At 39.7% G+C, this 24243-nt stretch overlaps 1 protein-coding gene across 1 annotated transcript in view; it reads left to right on the forward strand.

Moving 5' to 3' along the window:
* Positions 1 to 1591: 1591 nt before the first annotated feature.
* LOC101175674 (transcription factor COE1) overlaps positions 1592 to 24243 on the forward strand; it is a 90978-nt gene continuing 68326 nt past the window's right edge. Inside the window, exons 1-6 of the mRNA XM_004076149.5 lie at positions 1592 to 2276; positions 2764 to 2920; positions 3143 to 3206; positions 4513 to 4568; positions 11462 to 11535; positions 17579 to 17647. Coding sequence (XP_004076197.2) covers positions 2149 to 2276; positions 2764 to 2920; positions 3143 to 3206; positions 4513 to 4568; positions 11462 to 11535; positions 17579 to 17647 — 548 coding nt within the window. The 5' untranslated portion in view covers positions 1592 to 2148. The remainder of the gene's footprint in view (positions 2277 to 2763; positions 2921 to 3142; positions 3207 to 4512; positions 4569 to 11461; positions 11536 to 17578; positions 17648 to 24243) is intronic.

Here is a 24243-nt window from a genome sequence, read left to right on the forward strand (position 1 = left end):
CGTAGGCGTTTTGGCACCAATTTAACCAGATTCACCTGAATGTGGTCGCCTAATATGCTTAAAATAAAATTGAAACTGCTCTTCTGAATCAAAATGACTTCCAAACAATACTTGTATAAAACCTTTTTGCATCCTGTTTGAGGTGACAAGTGATTTTTATGTCTTTTTTCCAGATAAATGTATTTATATTCTGTGGTTACCAGAAGACTATCGTTTTTTTAAGTGTGGGATCAATAAAAACACGTGATTGTCATTATCCAGAAGAAAAAAATAGCACAGGTATTGCATCATTTCTGTATTAATTTCTCCAGTATCCTCGTTTTTCCAAACTGCAGCTAACTACAAATGATCAAAATAAATAAATATGGTCTTCCTAAATTTTTCTAATAACAATCAAAAGAAATCATTTTTTCACACTGATTTATGCAGTTTTGAAATCAAAAGGAAAACATATCGTTTATTATTTCAATGATTAAGGACATGATAGATGAATTTGGTCATCGCGCTCCACAGTCTGTTATTTTCATCTCCATCGTAAATCCCGCACAGGACTTTGCGCCACTTTCCCAATAAGCAAGAGGAGCGTCAAAGGTTCCTTTACGCGCTAATCAAGGTCAAGATCGTTTCCTCAACAACCTTTGGGATTTCGAGCCAGAAAACGCGCTGCCAATCATTTCTCACAGCCAGCAGAATGGAAGGTTGCTGACCTTTCACACCTCAACATAGATGTTTATTATATTATTACATTTTTTAATCAAAGCATCATCAAAATATTTGCATGTTTTGGTTTCCCCTCTGGGCGACGTGATAAATAGTTTGGAGGAGCAGATGGTGCCAGACGGACAGACAAAGCGGGGAAATCTGGTAGCAATTATCCTCAATTATGTTCATTGTTATTTTGAGCTAATTATTGTTATTGTCACTTTTGTTTGTGTGTCTTGCGGCACAAGACTGAAAAAAGACGAGGGCCCATACTGAAGACAATGGAGAGCAGGAATATGTTATGATGAAGATGAAAAAAAGGCTTTTAAATGGAGCCAAGCCGGTGATGTAAATAAAAGTCGGTTAAAAGCTGCGGTTTGGAGGAAATGTCTTCCACCTGTATTTCTTATCAATAGAACTTAAAGTTAGATTTTATAGAAGAAACAGTTTTTTTAAGTGATAGATCCTTAAAGTTTGTGGGTCCGTTTGGCTAACAGTCCCGGGACCCTCTGTTAAATGTTTGGGATGTTTGATTCTCTTCAGCACGTGGCTCGGTTTTGAGTTTTAAACCTCAGCGTGCGCCCGCGTGGAGCAAGTGCTTGCAGCGGTCCGTTTTCCGCGCGCGCGCGCAGAGCCTCACCTGCGTGTTTGAAGGTTTTGTCGCGACGTGGAACAGTTTTAAAAAGTAAGAAGGAGTTCCGAAACCTGCCGTGGCAGCTGCAGGGGTGGGGGGCCCGCTTTGCTGCTCTCACCCTCGTTTTGTCCCATCCCCTCCTCTCCATCGATCCCCTCCCTTCTTCTCCATTCTCATCCCGTCCTCTTTCTCTCGTTCTCTCACCTCCTCCCCCCTCCCTCCCCGGGGCGGGAGAAGCTTGTGCGTTTTCCTCTCAGAGTGGGTCCTCCGGGAAGACTCACAAACCGATTTTCTTCTGAGAGTGCGCGGAGTCTTGAGAGCTCCGGAGACTCAGCGCTGCTCCGGACAGCACCACGCCCGCCCGTGTGCCTCACGTCCCGGGCTGAAGCTTTGAAGCTTTGGCATTCACAGCAAAGAGCCAGAAAAGGAAAGAAGTGTCCGATAATGCGGACATCTGATCCGGCTACACCTTGATCCTTTTTTCTTCTTCCCTCTCTGACGGCTCAAATCGCGCAACGCGCAGAAGTCAAATAGTCACTTCTGAACATCTCCACAGTGACTCAGGCCGGTTCTGCTTCTGTTTGGACTTTTTTGGCCTCAGCCTACAGCCATGGTTTTCCGTCTGTTTTAATAAACACCCCCTATTTTTGGGAACTGGAGTAAAGACTGATTCTGAGAGAAGTGCGCGCGGCAGCAGCTGAGGAGCGCACCAGCGCGGATCAGAGCGCAGGATCCGGAGCAGAGAAAGTGAACATCAGTCGGGCTGAAGGACACAGAGAGAGCAGCGGAGCGGATTCAGGGGAGTTTTGTTCATGTTTGGAATTCAGGAGAGCATCCAGAGGAGCGGCAGCAGCCTGAAAGAGGAGCCGCTCGGAGGGATGAACGTCCGGAGCTGGATGCAGGGGGGCGGCGTGCTGGACGCCAACACGGCCGCTCAAAGGTGAGGCTGCCCCCACTACCCCACTAAACCCCCACCTCTCCTCCATGCGGGGAAGCACGCGGTCAGGGATGCTGCAGATGAGAGCTGCTGTCCGGAGAGAAACTTTTGGATCTACAGGATGCTGAGCGCTTCGTGTTTGTGCGCATCAAGTTCATAGATTGTTGGATCAGTTTGGATTAACATTCATGTTTCAGAAGTGAAAATATACTTATTTAAAATATAAACATTCATTTTGCTTTTATGGGTAAGTCAAAATCTATTAAAAAAATAGATTTTAAGTAAAGAAATCGAGCAACTTACTTTGAAGAAATTAACATTTAGTATGAGTTTAAATTAAAAGAAATTCCAATAAGTGAACAAGTTCAAACACATTGGATTTTCTTTAAGTCTTCAACATTTTTCTCATGTATTTGGAAAAGAAAAGAACAACAGATATTTAGATCTTATTTATTGAGTTTCCCCTAAAACGCGTCTCACGTGTCCGCAGTGGCGTGGGTCTGGCTCGGGCTCACTTTGAGAAGCAGCCGCCCTCCAACCTGCGGAAGTCCAACTTCTTCCACTTCGTCCTGGCGCTGTACGACCGGCAGGGTCAGCCGGTGGAGATCGAGAGGACGAGCTTCGTTGACTTCATCGAAAAGGAGAAGGTCAGAGCAGAAAAGTCATTTCCTCTAAACAAAAAAATATTAGTATAATTTTATTATTAATAAAAAAATAACAACAACAACAATAATAACGAGGGTGAAACATTAAATCACTGATTTATTTGAACCTATACAGCGGTTGTACATAATTCAGTAGCATGATCTTGCACATGCGCTCTTCAGAGCTCATTTTTTAAATTGTAAATACATTTTTCTTTACCTAAGGAGACCAGCGGAGAGAAGACCAACAACGGGATTCATTACCGGCTCCAGCTTCTTTACAGCAACGGTGAGTGGATCCAACTCGCATCATTCACAGTTTTTGCTCCCCCCTCCCCTCCTTCCCTCCCTCCCCCAGTGCGCGCGCGGGCTGAAAGAAGATGCGCGTCTTTAGAAGAGTTAATTTGGAAAAATGTCCTGCTGTCCTCGGAGCAGTGAGATGTGATGCTGCAGAGAACCAACAGGCTGCCAGAAGTGCTTTATGTCACACAAACTGCAGGACAGAGTTTCATGCTATCCAGTCAGATTTCAGCGCAGCTGTTGCGGCCGATTTGCAGCAGCTTTGTGGTTCGTCACTGTCACTGTCCCGGAATGAGGTTGTCCACTCTTACATTTTTGAATAATTGTCAAAAAATAATAATTATTTTTTGACAGTTGTAGCTGCAGTTTGTATGAACGTGGAGACTGGAGAAATTAACACAGAAATGATGCAATACCTGTGCTGATTTTTATTCATTTTTATTTATTTATGGAGAACGACAATCACTTATTTTTATTTATCCCACACTTAAAAAAAGGGATAGTCTTCAACACTTCACGTAACCACAGAGTATAAATAATATTTATTTGGAGAAATAGAGTTTCAGAAGAAAAGTTACATTTCAAAATAAAAAAACAAAACTGTATCTTTAACAGCAGAAAAGATCTTTGGCCCATTCATTGAAATCAGATTTGTGTTTATTGCATTTAATTTAAGAAAAGATTTACTTTGTATTTCTATAGGCCTAAATTAAGAATTTATTTAAAAATATACAAAAATGATTTTTCAAGTGTCCCACTGGGATGTCAAATAAAAATCCTCCACAATTTTTAAAATGTAAACGTTTTTCTATCCAAATTTCAATAACCTTTGTTAAAAAAAATCACTGTAGGAATTTGTTACAAGTACAAATATAATCGTAGCTGCAAAATGCAATGGTTTTGGCCTGCACCCTTCTAGTGAAATCTTTATTTATAGTAATGATTAAGTATGTACGACTGTACTATACATGTACTTTACAGTATTTATGAGGAAATGATGTGTGCAAACTGTTCCACCAAAGTAAATTCAGCTATATATTTTAAGCTGTAAGAGGCAATGTATCTGAGGGGGGATACAGTTGGATTAAATTCACATATGATAGGAAGGAAAAAAGGTTAATTTGTAATTTTTTTATGTATGCAAACTGTAATTCTGACTTGTTTTTTTTTATCTTAATCCTGTTAAAATATGGGTGAGCTCCTACATTAAAAGTGTAACAATCCTGTAAGAGACAACATTTTTAAAATGCATCTAAATGGGCGTTTAACGGTCTATGTTCTCTGTTCTCCAACAGGCATCAGAACAGAGCAGGACTTTTATGTTCGACTCATAGACTCCATGACTAAACAGGTAAAATAACACACAAACACGCACGCACGCACACACACAAACACACACATATAAACACGCACAGCAGTCAGCAGTCAACAGTCTGTCACCTCTGCTGTTACCTCCCTGACAATGAGCCGCTCCACTGATCCGCCGCCTTCCTCTACCTGCGTGCACCTGCAAACACAGAACCTACTCCTCATGTGTGTGTGTGTGATTTAGCTGGTAGGTGTTTCCACAGTGTGTATGAGTGTAAAAAAAAACACACATGAGCACCACATGGCATTTTTGCCTGAGCCTCCCTGGCTGTGATTAGAGCAGGGAGACAGCGGGCGGGTGTTGAGGAACAGGAGTATAATTCTGCTGCTCCCTGTGGGAAGTGGAAAGATGTAACGGCACCTCTGGGACTCGGTTTGCTGAATGCCAAGCATCTTTTGATCAGTTCCAATTTTGCTGTTAATGCTTTTGTTTTTGTTTGCATGTACATTTGTCACAGACAGAGATGGAGAGAGCTGGGGACAGAAAAACACCCCTAATTAAGATTTTTTTTTTTTTTGTGAATGAGAGTCTACCTTGTGTAGCGGTTTCTGTGCATGCGTGGTGGGGTACGAGGGGCCAATAAGCCACTCTGTGCACTGAATGCTTGCTAATGGGACTCCAGGCCCTGACAGCATCTCACATTACTGCTGCTACACTGCACCACATACCGTGTGGGCTTGTGTGCCTCAGACAGGCCTGCAAGAACACACTGTTACTTACTAATACCGTTCAGCTTAAGCTTGTGGGCGCCAACAGTTAGGCCTCACATCCTGGAAGCATCGGAACATGTTCACTCATGGTTACTGACAGATAGAACATGAAAGTTCTGTTAAGGGGGTTGTTTGTATGTATTCGTTTTTTCACTAGTCTGTTGAAGTTGCTATATGCTTACAGCATGAGTAAGCACTTTGACGAAATGATGCTCACTATGGTGTGTGCATGTGTGCGCACGTATACTTGTTCTTGTGTTCTCTGGAGGCCCACAATTAAAACAGTCACTTTTAAGGTCCTTGTTTCAGGGGGTTTAACTTGTGAACTTGGAGTAAAAAGTTTGACTGAAGATGGATTGGAAATGTTCGAATAAGACTTGGGTCTAAGTTTTTGTATGTTATTCCCAGCAGTAAAGGAATGAGAAATTAACAGGTGGTCAACCCAAAACAGCCGTGTGGTAGGCTTAGCTGCTGCGTGATGTCATAGCTGCTGTCTCTCTAACCACACACAATTGCTCCTCATCATTGGTGTGTTGCTACACTGGAGCCACACATTAGTCTGGGACTGCACCACTGTCTATTGATTCAGTTACAGAGCTGATGATAAAAGAGGAAAGCAAACAAAAAACAAAGATTCTTCTTTTCCATCATAGATAAAAAGGGTATTTCACACAAAAGACATAAATATATATTAGAATAGAAAAAATGATATAAATAAATATAAATATATATATATTTAATATTTTACCTTGACCATCTTTTAAGATTTCCCACATAACCAAACCTGATGAACATCTCTATGTTCCTCCAGTGAGAGCAGTCAAGTTGCTGCAGATACAAGAGAGGACCTGTAAATCTGCCCGGTCTAGACAAGGCTGCAGAGCAGCATGCCCCATGGATTTCTTAAAGACCGTTAAAGTCTAAAAATAGAAGGAGATAACAGAGGATAACCATGAAACAGTTGTAATGAGGTATAATATGCTCACTGCTCCTTTGGATAAACTGCCAGGATCTCGAAGGATTTGAATGCTCAAACTGAGATTTTGGATAAACTTCTCTCAGAATGCAAATAGTTAGCACCCACAGTGTTGTACATTTCTTCAGGAACTCTATAGGGAGACAAGAAAACTGGAGCAGGAGATAGTTCCGAGTTTGGGGTAATAATGTAAAAAAAAAATTAAAATTATTAGTTTTGCTTTTTGATATCCAGAAAATATACAAACACCAACCTCTTTTACTCTTCTAATGTCTTCATGGATGCAAGACTAACTTCCTAATTCAAGAACGAGTAACACCCTTGCTTTAGAGTTTCTGTGTACATGTTCCATATGTCATGCTGCTTCCATACTGAAATTGAATCGGTTAGTTTAAAAGGGGCCCAAGTCCACAATTTTCAAAATGGAGGTATTATATGTTCTATGGTCTTCAAGGGAAATGCTATCTGATTATGTGCAAAAAAGTCCCAAGTCTGTGTAATGTATTGACTATGCTTGACATTTAAAATGCATTGAGTGCAAAATTCCTGGACGTGGGCCTCTCTTGCATGGGTTTAGCTTTATCCCATAGATGGCAGCACTAGTTATCCAATATGGCAGCGCCCCTGTTTAATTCAAGAAGGGCCCAAGTCCAGAGACTTTAGTTTGCTAGTCCTGTGAAATGATAAAAGTGAGGTGCTTCATATTATAGCATTTGTAAGCTAGGAACTGGTGCTAAATCTGGATAAAGTATTACTGTAATCATTTGGTGTAGCCTCCCTTTAAGCTATGCAATTAAATCATTTCCTGGAAAAAATAAACCTCTTGGACTTGGGCCCCTTTTGAACTAACTGATTCATTTGGTGAAATGGGTTGAAAATCAAACTAACAGATGAAAAAGCGCAGGAAAAATTAAAGACAAGATAACATTGGTAAGTCAGGGTGGCAGACGACATCAAATCGAAGAGTTTGTCTTAGTGTCATTTGAAAATTACCTTGATTAAAAGTACCTTGGATTAATGAAAAGAGCTGCATGCTTCCCAAAATCCAAACAGAGAAAATATTGTTGCTAAAGACTAAAATGAGTCAATAGACAAGAAAATATGAGTCAGTTTTCTGCAAAGTAAAATGGAAAATATTTACTTCAAATCCTCTCTGCAGAAGTTTAAATGATAAGGTGTTTATCCTTCAGGAGTTATACAAAGAAAACACACAAACATGATCAAGTATTTTCTCACAAGAACAAGGTTATCATTTACAATAGAAAAAACATTTTAAGTTATATATCCACAAACTATATTCACTGTTTGGATAGAATTTTTCGGATCTAACCCTCTACAGGAGGATGTCTTTAAACAGCCACTCTAATCATCTTTTGAGCTTTTTCAAAGTGTTTCCTTTGCTTTTTTTTTTACTATGATTGTGGCATTTTAGGCCAAAATCCAAAAACTTGTGTTGTTTTCTAAAACATAGTTTCGTCAGAGCGGCAGTAGTTCGATAGAAATGATCTCTGAGTTGTGGGTGGGACCATTGACATGTAGCAACCCCACCATCCTTCTCCTCCCTGTTTCAGAGTGGAGATGAACAGGGAGTCTGTGGCATGCCCGTTACATGTTTTTTCTAACAAATATACGCTTTTTTAACCCTTGTGCTATCTTAGATGACCCCGCCCTTGCATTGACATGTTATTCCTACCATGACAAAGGTGGATAAAGGTGGAAAGATTTCATGTAATCCATGGACACCAGTGAAGATCACAAATCATTGAAGAAAAAAGGTTCAGAACACTGTCTAGTGGGTCTAGATGACCCAACTCCCAATGTTAAAGTGCCTAGGATAGCACTACATGGTATTATTTCGTCTGCCTCTAATTCACAACAATTTCCATAGAGAAATACCCAGAAATTCGATTTTAAGTTTAACTTTCTCAGTCATGTTTTTCATCGTGAGAAAAATACCACAAAAGCATGTTAAAAAAAACAAATTGCGTTTTTTGTAGGTGTGGATCTTTAAAAGAGACTTGTTATGGTTGTTAAAAGTTACCTGATTAATCACTGCAAGAAGTCTGTAAGAAAAAACCTCGTGAGAAAGGGGGAAAAAAGGGATGCTTTAGGCACAGTAGGTCAAATTTTCTTGGAGTAAAGAATACATTCTGAACATTTAAAAATATTATAGTATTTGTATGAAAAAAAACACCTCTGAAAAACTAATTAAATGCATAAATTATTAACTTCTACATATGCATATTTATGTTCTTTATTGCACTTAAGTGACCCAAGGTTTGAAAGTTCACTTTTATGCAGTAGTATGTGTGGGTGTTGCAGAGGAAAAACAACTGAATAAGTGCAAAGATGTTGCAGGATAAGGCAGTAAATATATAAAAATGCATATTTGTTGGGTGAAAGAGCGCGTTTCATAATTCTCACATACCAGAGTTAGCTTTTGTCAGATGGAAATCAGGGCACTTTTTCAGTTCTAGTCTAGATAAGATAGTTCTGAAGGCTCATGTTCCTAGTGTTGGCAGAGTGGAGGCTGTGGAGTGTCAACAGGAGCTTTTTAGCTATGTCTGAAGTAATTTTAAATGTTCTCAGTCTGGATAAAGTTTCTTTTCTTTTCTGGATGGACTAACCATTTTTACAAATATTATCATTAGCTGAGCCTGTATATGGTTACATTTTGTGCCTTCAGCTTATATTATTTTTGTTTTATGTTGCAAATTTTGCCAGTATGGCCGGTGTGTACACATCCCTGAAGTTCAAGACTTTCAAAAAAGCCTTTCAGGTTCCTGGTTTAAGTGTCAATACCTTTTCTTTGGGGAGCTTAAATGAAAGATATGCTCATGCACAGTGAAGTGTGACTGACAGGTGCCCCTGGTTCATAAACACAGGGAGGGCAGGGGTCCTGGAGGCAGTGATGGTAGCTATGCTTTTGCTTCTCTAATGAGGCCCCCAGACTTTACAGATAGAGCAGATAGAGCTGCAGCAGCCCTTCAGCTTCTCTTATGGAGGATCTTAAACAACCACTATTGCAGATAAGGACATTTGTGCTTAGTTGTTGGTTGGACTTAGTGCTTAGTTGTTGGGGACTCAAGTCCCTTTCAATGTCTGCAGGATTTGTTTATTGAAAACTTCTCACAGCTTTGTTGTTGATATTGAAGATCACAGTTTTTTTCCTTTTCTTTTTCTTTTCTATGACGTCAGCAAAAAAAACCCTAGCCAAAGTATGTGTAAACAGTGGTTTGCTTTCTTATAGACAACTGGTTCTACATCTTATTTTGCAAACAGTCAGTACCATAAACAATCATAATCTAAGAGTAATGATTGTGTGCCATAACCCACAAGTCAGACCTTATGTAATATTTTTATGATAAATGTATTGCTTAGAAAAAAACAATGGGTTACTCAGGATGGGTAATGTTTCAGTTTCCCTTTTATGGCCTTAATGAAGGCTATGTAACACAGTCACTATGTACATTTTGCACATATTGCAGAGATGAAAATTAAACATACATGTGGAAAAAGTGAGAAAGGTTGTGGTCTTAACGTGAAATCTTTACAATGTATTATGAATGAAAAATGTTAAAACTACACAAAGAACACGTCATTCAATGTAGAAGATGAAAGGTGTGTGATTAATGCGCTGTTTATATGCAATTCAACAGGGATTTGTTCGTGAATTACGTATTTTTAAAGTGATGTGTGTGCTGCGATATAAAAGTTATACATCGGTGGTACATGTATGAACAGTCAGTTTGCCATACATTGAGATGCGTGCAATGGTCATGGGAAGTCACTTATTTGCGTATGCATCTTACAAAAATCTAACAACTGCGTAAGATTTAAGATTTTACTACATAAAATATGCATAAACTGCGTAGTACTCAACTGACCAAAAATTTTGAGCAGCTCAAAACCAAATTCACGTAAAGAACCAACGGCCAAAAACCCTTGACGGACGTCTGTGCACATCGACAAATGACGAACGCCAGAAACACTCATGAACTACAGATATAATGTGTGTACCATAAAAGACCAAAATTTAAAATGTGCAAAATGTACGTAGTGGCTGTGTGACATGGTCTTAAAAGGGGTAGTGTTGTGCAGCACTGTTAGCATTCACCACAGGAGTTTAATTCAGTGACATTCACTTGGTGGCAGCAGGTCGCCTGAGCCTGAGATGAAGATCAGTACAAAAGACATAGAAACTTCCTCGCTGTTCCCTGAGAAAAGTGAGCTTGTCACCTGGTGAGATCTGCTGCAGTTTGGAATGACAGATCAAACGGACTGGAATAGACCAAAGGCACACTGAGAGTGTGAGCTGATTGATGGATAGCTTAGTTTGTGACTTATGTCTCTGCTTTATTCTGAGCTTCCTCAGGAGCGGGTACATGCTTTCATAGACCAGTGCCTCAGCTAGGAATGCAGGTGAAGGGAGATCGGCCAATGAGAATATTCCGCTTTTTTTTTCCCGTTTGCTTCTCATCAGCTGACATGCTGATGAGATGGTTTTGGTGTGAATTTCTCTTTGTCAAACAAGTCGAGCGTTTGTGATTTGAAAGTGTTACTGCTGAACTGTGGATTCACACCAATGAAGTGGAATCTCACCTGCTTACCTTAACAACACCTTTTCCGTTTTCCTGGGAACCGACAAAAAATAATAAAGAGAAAGAAACCCGCAAAGCTACAAAACAAAAATCAAGTCTCGCTGTGTTGCAAACAGTGCTGTGCTTCAAGACGTCAACATTTCCTTTCAGTAGTTTGGTAAGTTTTAAGAAAATGTACAGAAAAAAATGTGCAAAAACACTTTTATGCATGCATACTCCATTGCAGGCTGTGACTGGCACTTTCCAACAAGTCTGAGTGACAGTGGAGCTTCATTGCTCTTGCAATAATCTGGCAGTTGTGTCATGCCTCGTTCCTTTCTCACAGTGTTCCTTTTAATGTCAACTGCAGCTAGAAATATTTTATGTATTTATTAAGGCAAATCCCCCAAAAAGAGCAACAAGCAAATAATCATGTAATAAATGTGTCTTAAATGCTGAAAAAAACCCATTTTTTTTCAGCCAATTGTCCAAGAAGGAATGCGTTGATTTGTTTCTATGGTTCCAATCAGCTGTGATGATGCACTCTAAAACCATTGAGCTCACAATTCGGTATCTTTTCCTCCTTATGTTCCCGTCTGTCTCTTCCAGGCGATTGTTTATGAAGGCCAAGACAAGAACCCAGAGATGTGCAGAGTGCTGCTGACACATGAGATCATGTGCAGGTGAGACACGACTCCTCACATCTCACCAGAATATCCCTCTCCCTCTGTTTCACACCCTTCCCATTTAAGTCTCTTTGCTGCAAAGAGAGACCTAAATCACCAATTTATTTATTTATTTTAAAATTTTTCATTTTTTAATTATCCTCTCCCAAACACATACCTGCTCTCTTACTCACAGAGATTGCCATATCTGTTAAGGAAGATGAGTTTGGCTTCTCATAGTTGCAACATTAATTGGAACCTAAAGATAAATTTCTTTGGAAGTAGGTTGAAGGCAAAGAGCTCTATTTATAGAGCCGTTTTACTAATATAACATATACAATGGACATGTGTGTGCGAAACATGCATGACTTCTGTGTGTGTGTGTGTGTGTGTGTGTGTAAAAAAGAGACGCCTGGTTAATTAAGACACAGAGAAACTCATTAGTCAATCTGAGTCCTTCTGTTGTTTTGTGGCTAACAAATGGGCCTTCCTCCACAATCTGACTATAAAATATAGGCCAGGACTCGCATGCATACACACACACACACACACACACACGCATGCACACATCTGAAGGCACAAAGAAGCGTGCATATGCACGCTCAGGTCTGCACACCCGCAGTTATAAAAATTCAAATTTAGCACGATTTAAGTTCCCATTCCTCGACCTTGTCGCTGAACAACTTTAACTGTAACAATATAAATTGGGGTTCATCTTTATGCACAAGCAGGGATTTAAGCAGTAAAACCAGCAGCACTTAATATTTTATCATGCATTAAAAAAAGGTGAAATTCCTAAGTGGTTTACAGGAAACTCTGTTTTGCAAAATAAATTATTGAAAACTTTTGGTAAAGTGTTACTACTGACATAATTGATTATTTTAGATACAGATGTTTTTTTTTCCAAATCTTTCATCTGGCGTGGACACGCGCCTTTCTTCAGCAGCAGCTGAGGTCAGTCAAGCTCCCATGTGCTGATTCTGCAGCCAGAGCTGCACACACAATAAACGTACATTTATACAAAGGACTCTGGGTGTCCATTAATCAGGGTGGCTCATTGTCATGGTGCTGCTATTAGCCATATGCTCCCAGACAATCTGTCACCTCAAAAACCTGGTTGGAGCTCAGTCACAGTTTTCTTTTTCTTTAAGATGAATTTTAGCAACTGTTTTAAAACAAAATTATGGTCACATCCCCAAAAAATTCTGTAGCACTTGCAGAATTAAAAAGAATTCAAGGATTTAATATGAGGTAAGCATTTATGAGATGATTGATTTCTATAAAACTGATTACTAGTTTGTGCCCCACGCTGTTCAGACTACCCGCACTGATTGAGTTTAATGTTTTGTTTGACTTAACAAGCCAGGATTACCACATTTTAGACTAGTTACTTTTAAACAGACCTACCTCTGATAAATAAAATTTTGTTGTTAAATTTGATTACTGTAAACTTATAAATAATGGTTTCCCCAGTGGATCATCTAAAATAGGGTATGTTTACTTTGGCTTCGTAATGTTTCAGTGCTGTACTCCAACACAGTTTGCGTCAGCATCAGAAATCATTTTCTTGGTTAACTTTGTTTGGAAAATATAAAATATTTATCTGAACTTAACCGCTGTTCTATCTACTTCAGTTCAGTTCACTTGCAAGTGAACTCGGTGTGGTTAAACTACAGTGCAAGGTCAATCCAACAGACCAAAGAGAGGAAGTAAACTTAAGAGAGCAAACGTGGTGCATTTTAATTGCAAAAAAATGCCACTGTGTAAATTTGGAAGCAGCTTGAATCAAAGAAAACATGGCAAAGTGTCTCCCTAACATATTTAAGGATTGATACGTTGGCTGATCGCTGTGAAGTATAAACCAGCCTTAGCACTTTGACCATTTCTGACTCAGAGAAAAGTGGCTTTTTATATCAGCTTTGCCCCGATATGCATCACTTTACTTCGCGACAGAATCATCTGATTTCTGTTGATTGCGTTAGCACTTTACTACAGTGAAGTGCATTTCATTGCAAGGCTGCTTTTCTCCGCTTCCGAATCACTGGAATTAGTTAAAACAAAACAAATCTACCAAACTGCGAGGCCGTGTAAGGTCAACCATGTTATTGCACTGTTTCTGTTTCACTGCCATATACCACGTTTGACAGTACAAAACTGCAATCCAACAGCTTCTAATGAGTAAAGAGCTCATTTTTCTCCACTGGATGATCATTTTAAAAACAGTTTTCTCTAATTCCTCTTGAACACCTCATCAAGTTTGACAAATTGCCCCAGAAACCAAAGTGTTCGTCAACATCTTTCACACAAAGAAGTAAAGAAGGGGAGAGGATGTATCACCAGTTTATCCTGTTGAGTCTATTGTTCGAAAAAGAAAAAAAAGAAAGAAGGGGGGGGCAGGATGATTAGATCACCAAGATCCAAAGCAATAAGCGCTGCATTACCCCCCCCCCCCCCCCCCCCAATTGCTCGTTTTCCTTTCCACCACCTCTCCATTAATAACATCTTCCACTCTGCTCCTTTCTCCTCTTTCTCCCACTTAATCTCATCTCTTCATCTACAGCATCACTTCAGATCCACCTTCCTCACCTGCCTTCTAACCTTCCCTTCCTCGATCTTTGCCTCCCAGTTCCCTATTTTTCCTTTCCCTTACATCTCCTCTTTTATCCCTCTCGAACCTCTCCCTGATGCTGTGCTGCTCTCTGAAAGATTCCGTGCAGTGACCCAGTTCATTGGGCGCAACAATTGACAGGCGGGGTAGAAAGAGCAGCACAGCGAGTAGATAGGTGGGACAATGAGTATGGTGTAACGTGTCAGTCTCTTTCTTTCCACCCCTGCCATCTGTGACAGTGGGAAACCTGAGATGTCTCCCCTTCCTCTTCATCCCACCCAAACCCATCCTTAGTTTTCCTCCCACACTCATGCTTTCACTCTTTACCGAAGGTCTGCCCCGCTTTATTCTCCACCCTCCTGTGTGCACTTTTATTCATAATTGATGCAAGCAAAGAAAGCCTCTTTGACACACGTGTAGTACAGATCTGTGAAAATTTGTAAGCCTGCCAAGTTATTTTGCTCTTGGTGCTGCACGTATTTCTGCTCCTCTTTTCGAGAATTCTCCATCCTTTATGTTAGCTTTGTATTAAGCCTTATTTGAGTTATTATTATTTTTTAAAGACAAGTATTTTTTTTAGTAGCTGAATTAAGCTTACACCCTTCAATGTAATATTTAAATCTTTAACATTGTAGTGACATTTGAATTTCCCTATTCCCTCCCTAGACTCATCATTGAGATTAGATTTATGTATTTATATCATTAGCTTCATAAGTACAATAATCAATATGAAATATATATGTGCTTGCTGAAAATTGTTTTTCTCTGATTTCTGAAAATATCCAAACATGAATTTAGCTATTATGATTAATGATTTGAAGTTAACGGAAAACATTTAAAAACACTTTTTTGACGCAAAATATGATTTAATGTAAATTAAAATAGGTTGTACGGTTTCGTAATACACTTCTTTTGTATCAGGAAGTACTGAGAGTTAAATCTGGGGTTATATATATATATTTTTTTTGATTGATTGATTTATTAAGTGTCATGCACTAATGTGCCCAGCCCACACGGGCTTATATGACACTGAAAAACAAAACAAAATACACAATACATAAAGATACATCCCCATCACAAAAAGAAAAAGGAATCCAATGACCAATAACCCCCCTAATCAGAGTCTAACAGAATACATAGTGTCCATTCTTATTGTCCATGCTTTTGACACAAAATTTGCCAAACAAATTATACCAGTTATAACTGGAGAATCTTACTTGTTTTTTAACACATTTACCTACAAAACATAACTTGAGACAACAGTATAAGCCAATAAGCACAATAAACTCTAAAAAGCATCACTGGATCTGCTAGACATGGGAGAACAGAAACCACAGGATTCAGTTGCTTTGTGTTTATTATTCACAGAGAAACACATGGAAAGTTCAATATTCTTAACAAAATATGAAATATCACTGTTAAAATAAATAAAAGAATGAGAATCATGCAAACAGATGAATGTGAACATGGCACTTTTACATTAGAACTGGCCTCTCATTGTAGTCTGGATAGACTTTTGTCATAGAGAGACTGCTGCGGTAACAGCAGATTTATATGTTGTGTCGCCCTACACAAACTCGGTTGCATTTACGCTGCAATTTGTCAAATTTCCTAAATACTTTGCTCTCTTTAATGAGACGTTGGTCAGCGTGTTTATAGTTTGAGTCAGCTAGAAAAATAGGAACACGATTGCTCTGATTTCTGCAACCTTTCGTTTGTACACACTGCGGTCCTGACTCAGTCTCCACCTCTCAGAGTCTGGGTCTTGTCTTCAACTCACTTGGTGTGGTCGCGACCACAATACTGGTGTGACAGCAAACCTCAAAAAATAAACTCTAGCAGCGTTTTAATGACTGCTGCCTATGTTTCAAAGTCAAAGCATTAAAATAGCTTTTTTAAAAATTTCAAACTGTCTTTTTTTCCCCTAAAACCGAACCTGACAAATCTGAAAGTTGAAACAGTTTAACAAGGTTTAATAAACAAGCCATTCTGTTATTTTTTTTTAAAAAGGTTTTTATATTTTATGAGTGGGAAGCGAGAATGTTATGATCTTTTTCTAAAATGCAAACTACAGCTAGGTTTAAAATTGTTTGCCCTTAAATAAGTAGTGAGGCTGCTGCAGACCTGTTAACCGCAGTGGCGTGAAGCTGCTTTGGTCAGCTTTTTTGTCGTCAAAGTTAGACCCACACATGGGTTTGAGTTCCAGTGAAATATTATCTAAAGCATCACTCAGCCTCCTTTGGCTTCTTTCTTTTCCCTGTACATCCTTCTGCCATGTTTCTTTTATCGGAATGACCCTAAACACCCATGTAATGTTATTTATCAGTGTAGACCACCTTCCTCTGTTGGTCCACTTCTGAGGGACTGATGCGCACCGTAGCTGCTGTTGATGGACATGCATTTCTTTAAAGTGCCACTCAGATCATCTTTTAATCTATTGTTAAAGTGTTCCCAGTGGTCTTTCAAAGGGTATCCTTTTTTAGCTGTTTACCTGTGCAATTGGGGCTTTAAAAGCGCTGACTGTTGGTCTTGGCCGATTGACAAATTAAAATAAACTTGTTTAATTCCTGAAATTATAGTCTAAAACGGTGTGCTGCCCCTAGTGGTTGAGACGAGGTAGTAAAGTTGAATTGCGTGATTGGTCGACTGGTCTAAGCACGACGTCATTTCACAAGTTTCTCGTCATTATGTTCTGCAGCTCAAGTATTAAAGCTCCATCCATCTTTAAATACTCCAGAGGGAGGCAGAGCTCGGTCCGCTCCGTAGAGCAGCAGAGCTTGTCCCCAGACACTGAGAGCGGCGGAGCTTGCTATGCTTGCTATGCGGAGACCGGAGCAAACATTTAAAAAAAACCTATATCGTTTTCTATGACAGTTTCTGCAGAGTTCATTCGAAATTTGACTCTGACTTGTGGGTGGGACCGTTGACACAGAGCAACCTCCCCCCCATTTCCCATCATCCAGATGCTCGCCCGCTAGCTTACAGCCCCTCACAACCCCAACTTAATTTTCTTTCTATGTCCTCCATCATCAGAAAAATACCACAAACAGCAAAACACTTCTGATCTGATGCATCTGTAGTGCATTGAAGCCAGGATAGTTCCAACAACTATAACCAGGTTTGTCCCTTTCCTGAAGCTCTCGTGTCTTCCAAACCTGGCATGTTCTTCTAAAGCTAGCTGTGTTTCTTTCCTACATACTGAATTTCTTTGTCATAGAAAACTATTTTTAGCCACATACTCCATTTAGATCTGCGACAGCATTTCACTAACACTCCTGTTGGCCTGCTTCTGACAGCTCTGATCAAATGTAAATTTGGTAAGAGATTTTATATCAGTGTTGTCAAAGAATATAAAGTGCTGTGCTTTAAACATCCAATCTGGGTCATTAATGTACCAAATGTTCTGTGAGTCAAACTCACTTCTCTTTCTTTTTTTTGTGACTTTTCTTTTAGTCGGTGCTGTGACAAGAAGAGCTGTGGAAACCGTAATGAGACACCCTCAGACCCTGTTATCATCGACAGGTACTGACTCTCACTTTGCCCCTTTCTTTCTCCTTGCCACACACACACTCACAGACACACACACACAATGGATGAAGAGCTATGGTGACCTGTTTGAATGCCGGCATGGGACCTTATGTTTGTGTCTCCAGAAACACGAGCTTCTCAGATTGAATCAATGGCTACTGATGTGAGACAGTGAAACATCTGAGACACAAAGTCTGCAATTAAATACTGAGCTGTGCCCAAGCAAGCAATTAAAGGGATAAATCTTTCACTTACAGTGTGTCCAAATGTGCTTCGGTTATGTTATTGATCAGGGACAAAATTGCACGGTAGCAGCCAAATATATAGTACATAAAGTTTTATGTGTACGTTAAACACAAACAAGTGGCTGTCATGTTTGTTACCTCTGGTATAGAGCAAAATACCAGCAGGAGTTCTCTACCGTTCTCCTGCATTTTTATGTCTCTTTTTTCTGTCAAACTGAAGGGCTGAATTTATCCCTCTCTCAACACAGTCCCCCTTCTGCAGAAAAGTGGATCAAAAGCAAAGGAATAAGTCACAGAAAAAAACTGACAGGAGATCCTCCTGTCTCATTTTAATCACATTTTTCTTAGCAGTTGTTTTAACCCTGCGTCAGAGCTTCTGGCTGTGCACACATCTGTGAGCGTTTGAGTAATTCATAGGGCGAGCAGGTAAAATATTCTCATCACTGTCACCACATTACAATCTAACCCGGTTTTTGTTGTGAAACACACCTCAACGAACTGCAGCACATATGTGAAAATTATTTTATATCTCATGGAAAGACAAAACTTGCGTGTGACACTTTGATACGAGTATGTCTTCCTGAATGCATTCCCTAGTAGGTCTTCTCTTTAGTGGCTATTCACTGGTTAAAGCTACAACATAGGAATACAACATATACAACATATTAATACAACATATCCAAAGTTCAAATGCTATTGTGACCAAGGTGAAGGTATTGGTGTGAAGAAGGCAGGACTGTTGAAAATCTGATGTATAAAAAGGCGGGGCCTTGAGGCAAACCTCAGTGCACTGAAAAATGTGACGTTACCTATAGAACTTTAATGAACTCAGTTCAGTTGCCTTTTTTCTCTTGATACAGACACCGTCATTTGGAAGGTTAGCGGCAATAATTAGTCTGAGTCGATCTGAATCTATGTTTCTACGGCGAATACTGTCGCCAAACAAGAGTGAGCTTGTTGGATGTTCAAACCCCTGTCGATAACCAGCAAGTTCACACCCCTAACCAGCGAGCTGGAGAAAATCTGTCTAACATTTTCAATGTTCAAGGTGGAGGCCAGCGGGCACCACATGCTTTTATTGATGCATCTGATTGGCCAGTTTATAACTTGCAATAAAAAAAACAATATAATGGGAAAAAAATAGGATTTGCAAGATGTTAAAAAAGATAATAGAGCAAGAAGGGTTATTCTGAAAAATATAATCAAAGTAGTAGCTTTTTTCCTATAGAAGTCTATGGGAGTTTGGCTTCTTGGAGCTAGTGGGTGTTTATTAGGAATGCAAGGAGGAGGGGTGTCACTCTGTCCAGTTCTCTTATGGTCAGTGGTCAACAGTCAATGGTCAATCCATGTAAAACGGGAGGCAGGACGGTTACAAAACTAGTGCAATGGTAAAGAAGTTTGTGACAAACTGGTGTGACAGAGGCGGAGCCTAAAAAAATCACGTGACGAAGACTATGACATCACACAGCCTAAAAAATATTGTGCGATGGATAGTGTGATGGCTCAATACAAAGTTTTTGTAACTCAATTTAATGAAGTAGATGATTTGACTCATTAGAAGATTAACCCCCTCGTGCTCGAGTTTATTTCCAGTTATTAAAAACAATATTATAATATTCCCACACCTGCTGGTAATTCCAACTCAAAAAGTGAAATTACAGTATGATTAAGATTTAATAGTATGTTGTAAATTAGTGACATATGGCGTGAATGGGGTTTAATTTTAACAGAATAGTATTACATTCACTAAAACTGGAAATAGACCTTGTCTCCATTTTGGAGTTTACTATATTATGTATATACCGGTAGGTCATTGATTATGGCTATTAATCAGTAGTCATTATGACTATTGATCATGATTATAATTCAAGTCTATATTTGTATCTCACATATTAATAACTTACCTTAATCATGACATAATTCTTAAAAAAATGGAAAAGTTGAATTTTTTATTTTGCTCCCTTCTTCAACTCTCTAACATCTTTATCTCTTTCTTGGGTGGTTGGTGATTTAATCTTATTGTAATTTCACACTATAAACCACATGTGCATTCTAAGTCAAAAAGGTCAATGTTGTGTTGTTACTCAGTGGGAAAATGGAAAAATATCAGGAGACTTTACAGTGTATGTAAAAATAGTATATACATCCTTGAGTGGATGATGAGTCCTCATCAGGTTTTTTTCCATTTCCAGGAAATAAGAATCTCTTATACAGCTTTAGGACGGCCTTTTTATAGTGCCTTTATTGGCAACTATCATCTTCTGCTGTAAAGCAAAAGATGTATTACATGTGGATTTAAAAGTCTGAGGGCAGCATACGGGTTATTGTGTTGACTGTGTGTTTGTAATGGACTTTCGAAAAGTTACACCCCAGCCTGTTTTAGTCGGCTATCTTGGACATCTCAGCTTACAGCTCATTATAAATATGCCTGGAAGGAGTGTTAGTGTTGGCCTGTGCATGTGTGGATGGCTGTGCTGTGGATCGTGAGGCCGAAACTATATCTGATAGAACAGACATTAACCAAAAAAGAGATAATGGAAACAACCACTGATGTTCCACAGCTATAGCGTGTGGGTGTGTGTTCATGTAAATGGGATGAGGAGGCATTTATAGTTTAAGAAGAAAAACAGAGGGAATTCTGAGAGATTTCAGGGAACTTGGTCAGGATGGAATGTCAAGGTTACCGTGGATACCGTGGGATACTTCCTGTCCCCCTCCCCTCCATTTCTCTCTGGTTCACAACCTCTTGGAGCAACATCTGGAACTGTGCAGACCGACCCAAACATGTGGAAAATAAGACAAGAAAAATGAGAGCTTTAAGTGTCTCAATGATGGTCAACACAAATAATGTCCAGCTTAAACCATTTGTAGTCAAAAACAATATTTCCTTTCTTACTTTTTAAGAGTATCAAGGAAGAAAGGTCTTTGGAAAAAGCTTCACGGGAGGTTTTTCCTCTTACTTGGAGCATGTTTGTGTTGATACAATGTTATTTAAAGATACACAAAAAGCTGACGGATTTGGACATTTTCTCCCGGAGGCTAAACAACCTATTGTTGGTTTTTTTATAACAAACAGTCACTGGCATGACTACAGGATTTCTAATCTATGAACCAGTCTATAACCACCTCAGCACAATTTTATATAACAATCCAAACAATTTAAAGTATTTTTTTTAACTAACATTTCTTGGTTGAGAAGTACTTGAAGTGTTCTTGCAGGTGAACTGATCTGTTTATTGAAATCCAGATCAAATGCAATTATAAATGTGATCTGCTGGAATGTGATACACTTTAGTTTGTTGCATTAAAACCACTTAGTTGTCTGCACGCTGATTTGAAGTGGATCATAAATTCAGATCTATTATTCTAGAAAATTCTGTGTGCTTACATTAACTAAAAAAGAAAAAGGCTATCCCAAAAGTTATGTCAACAAGAGTGAAACAGCTTGTTGCTGCAAGACGGGTTGCCAACATAAACACTCCTTCACCTCCATAAACACACATTTCATGCTGCCAGTACAAGTAGTTGTGTGTGGTGTGGAAACTGTGAAGCTATTTGGCTAACTAGCATGCAAGCTAATATTAGTGAAACTTTTTTTGCTGGGATAGTAAACTCACTCTAATTGGTCGGAAGGTCTTACACAAAAGCCAAACATTTACTTTCACATTTTCATACTTTTTTACTGTTTAATGCATCATAAAATTGACTACATTTTTCATGTAAATTCAATTTTTATGTAAATTTTTTTTTTTTTAAATGTTAGCTGCACGATGGCGCAGTGGTTAGCGCTCGTGCCTCACAGCAAGAAGGCCCCTGGTTCAAGTCCTGGCTGGGGGACCTGAAACAGAACATCAATGGGGGACCTTTCTGTGTGGAGTTTGCATGTTCTCCCGTGCATGCAAACATGCTTCATAGGTCAATTATTCATAGGTGTGAGTGTGAGAGTGAATGGATGTGTGATTGTAACACTGTGCTAGACTGGTGAACTGTCCAGGGTGTCCCCTGCCTTCGCCCACAAGTGGCCGGGATAGGCTCCGGCAGCCCCGTGACGCTGAAAGGGACAAAACGGAAGAAGACGAATGAATGGAATTTTTTTTTTTTGTAATGTTATTTCTAAAATTTCAAGCAGTTTCTAATTTCATTGACATACAAGTGCAACATTTTACATCGCTCAGGGTCAAGCTATGCCAGTATGTTAATAGTTTATGCCATGCTTATGTGTGACACCAAGAAGTCATGGGAAGCTGTTGCGGTGGAGACACACTTCCTTCTGACAAAGGTCAGCTGGAGCCGTTGATAGAGCAATAGTATTAACATTACTAACTCCTGCAGTTTCATGTGGTGCTGCTAATGCCCCCCTGCCTACACTGAGGGGGTTACGTGCTGAGTTTTGAGGGGATGTGTCACAGTCATCCTTATATCTAAATCAGTGAAATGCACTGTGAGCCCATCTAATCTGAGTTTCTGAAAGCTGACAACTTTCATGCCCTGACAGTTTCAACCCAGGCATGTATATTACACATTATATTGCAGATGTAATCTAATATTCCACGTATGTACATTCTTGTCAATTAGAATTGACCCAGTGGAAAAAGATTGTTTTCCAAAAAGGAATTATATAATTTCCATCTAAACACATTTAAAAAGGATTATGAAGAAAAATAAGGGGCACTCTAACAAATCCTAGAATGGCTTTTGTTCAAATGTTGAGAAATTAGAGACAGAACGTTTACGAGTGACTGACGGGGCCTAGCTTGGTGCGATTGTAAGTGTGTTTGTGTGCGGGTGACTGACAGCTGGATCGTCTTTCCTTGTGCATGTGTATACGTGAGAGAGAGTTTGTGTGTGGCCCAGTTAATCCTAGTTATGGTGCGGTAAGTGTCTCACTGTTTCTCAGGGTTAATATAGGGTTAACGACATGCAATGATATCCTATCATACGCCTGCTTGACTCATAAAGAGCCACATCCACTCCCCATCTCTGAGCAAGTGTGTGCGTCTACCTTCCATTCAGTTTTCTCTTGTATCTCTTCTTTATCATTTTGCGCTTTGGATCTTATTTCATTTCATTGTCCTCTGCCAGGCCCACTCCCTTCCTCTGCATTTGTCCTTTTCCTCCTCATTCCATGCCTTTCAGCATCTTAACTATCCCTCCCGTTCCCTTTTCTCGCCTCCTTTCCTCTTTGACTCTGTTTCTGCCTCTCCGTGGCCCTCGGGGGTTACCTACATCACCGCTCAGCTCGCTGCATGTTTAGACTTCCACAATTGACTTAATAAGCTCAGGCTGTGTGCATGTGTGTGTAGTTTGAGGGTGTTATGGTCTCAAGCAGTGTGTGTTTAGGCTTTAGATCAGTGTCAAGACTGGAGGAGGGCAGTTTTTGTGTGTGCGCGTGCACAGGGTGTTATGTGAATTGTTTTGTGTCGCCCCAAAGTCTAAAGGGGCCCACATAAGCCTGAGGGTTTAAAGGGTTCCCTGTGCACATGCGCCCTTGTGTGCATGTTTATGTGTGTCTGTGTGTAATCTATAGGGTTAAGAGGGGTCAGAGCTTGAGAAAGAGATGATGGGAAAGAGGAAGGAATGGGGGTACGGCAGAACGCCGATGTGGTGATGATGAGACAGCATTTACAGAGAGTAAAGGTAAGAGAGGAAGAGGAGGAGGCTGAAGGTTTGTGGAAGCAGATAGAAGAGAGGAACGGAGGAGCACGGTTTGTTTCAGGGGATGAGAGACTCAGTCTGGGGAGTCCTGTCAATCAAAGAGGATTGAGTAGGAGAGGTGGGGGTGCCATCAATCAGCTGGGAGAGGAAAGAGAGGAGGAGGAGGGGGAAGAGGTGAAGAAAAGCGACAGAGGGAGTGGGTGGGATCTTCTAAACGATCTTTTCATCATTTCTGCCTTTGTCTTTCTCTCTCCCTCACTTGCCCTAGATACCAAAATATCTCTGCCAACCTGGTATGTCACTGTTCGCTCAACTGTCACTGTCTGACATGTGTTTGCCTGCACGCACACACACATAGAAATATACACATCTTAAATAGATTGAGAGATAATTTGGCTCAGTTTTCTTTGACCTGTCCTCATTGCTTTTTTTACTTTATTGTCCTCCTTTCATTTCACTTCTTTATTCTTTTAAGTTTATCACCACAACACCGTTAAAAATCATGCAAAGCGTAACGCTAACAACATTTTTATGTCTTATCAAATGTTTCATTTAAAGCAAAGTCATAATTGATAGTAATAGTTGATTTAGTTAATCATTTTGATCTCCAATTGATCACCTTGATTATATTAAAAGAGATCTAATTGAGGTTTAATTTTCTGAACTATATTACATTAAAAGCGGATATTT

The sequence above is a fragment of the Oryzias latipes genome, chromosome 14 (genome assembly GCF_053564925.1).
Source record: "Oryzias latipes strain Hd-rR chromosome 14, Olatipes_Hd-rR_3.1".
In the NCBI taxonomy this organism is placed as follows: domain Eukaryota; kingdom Metazoa; phylum Chordata; class Actinopteri; order Beloniformes; family Adrianichthyidae; genus Oryzias; species Oryzias latipes.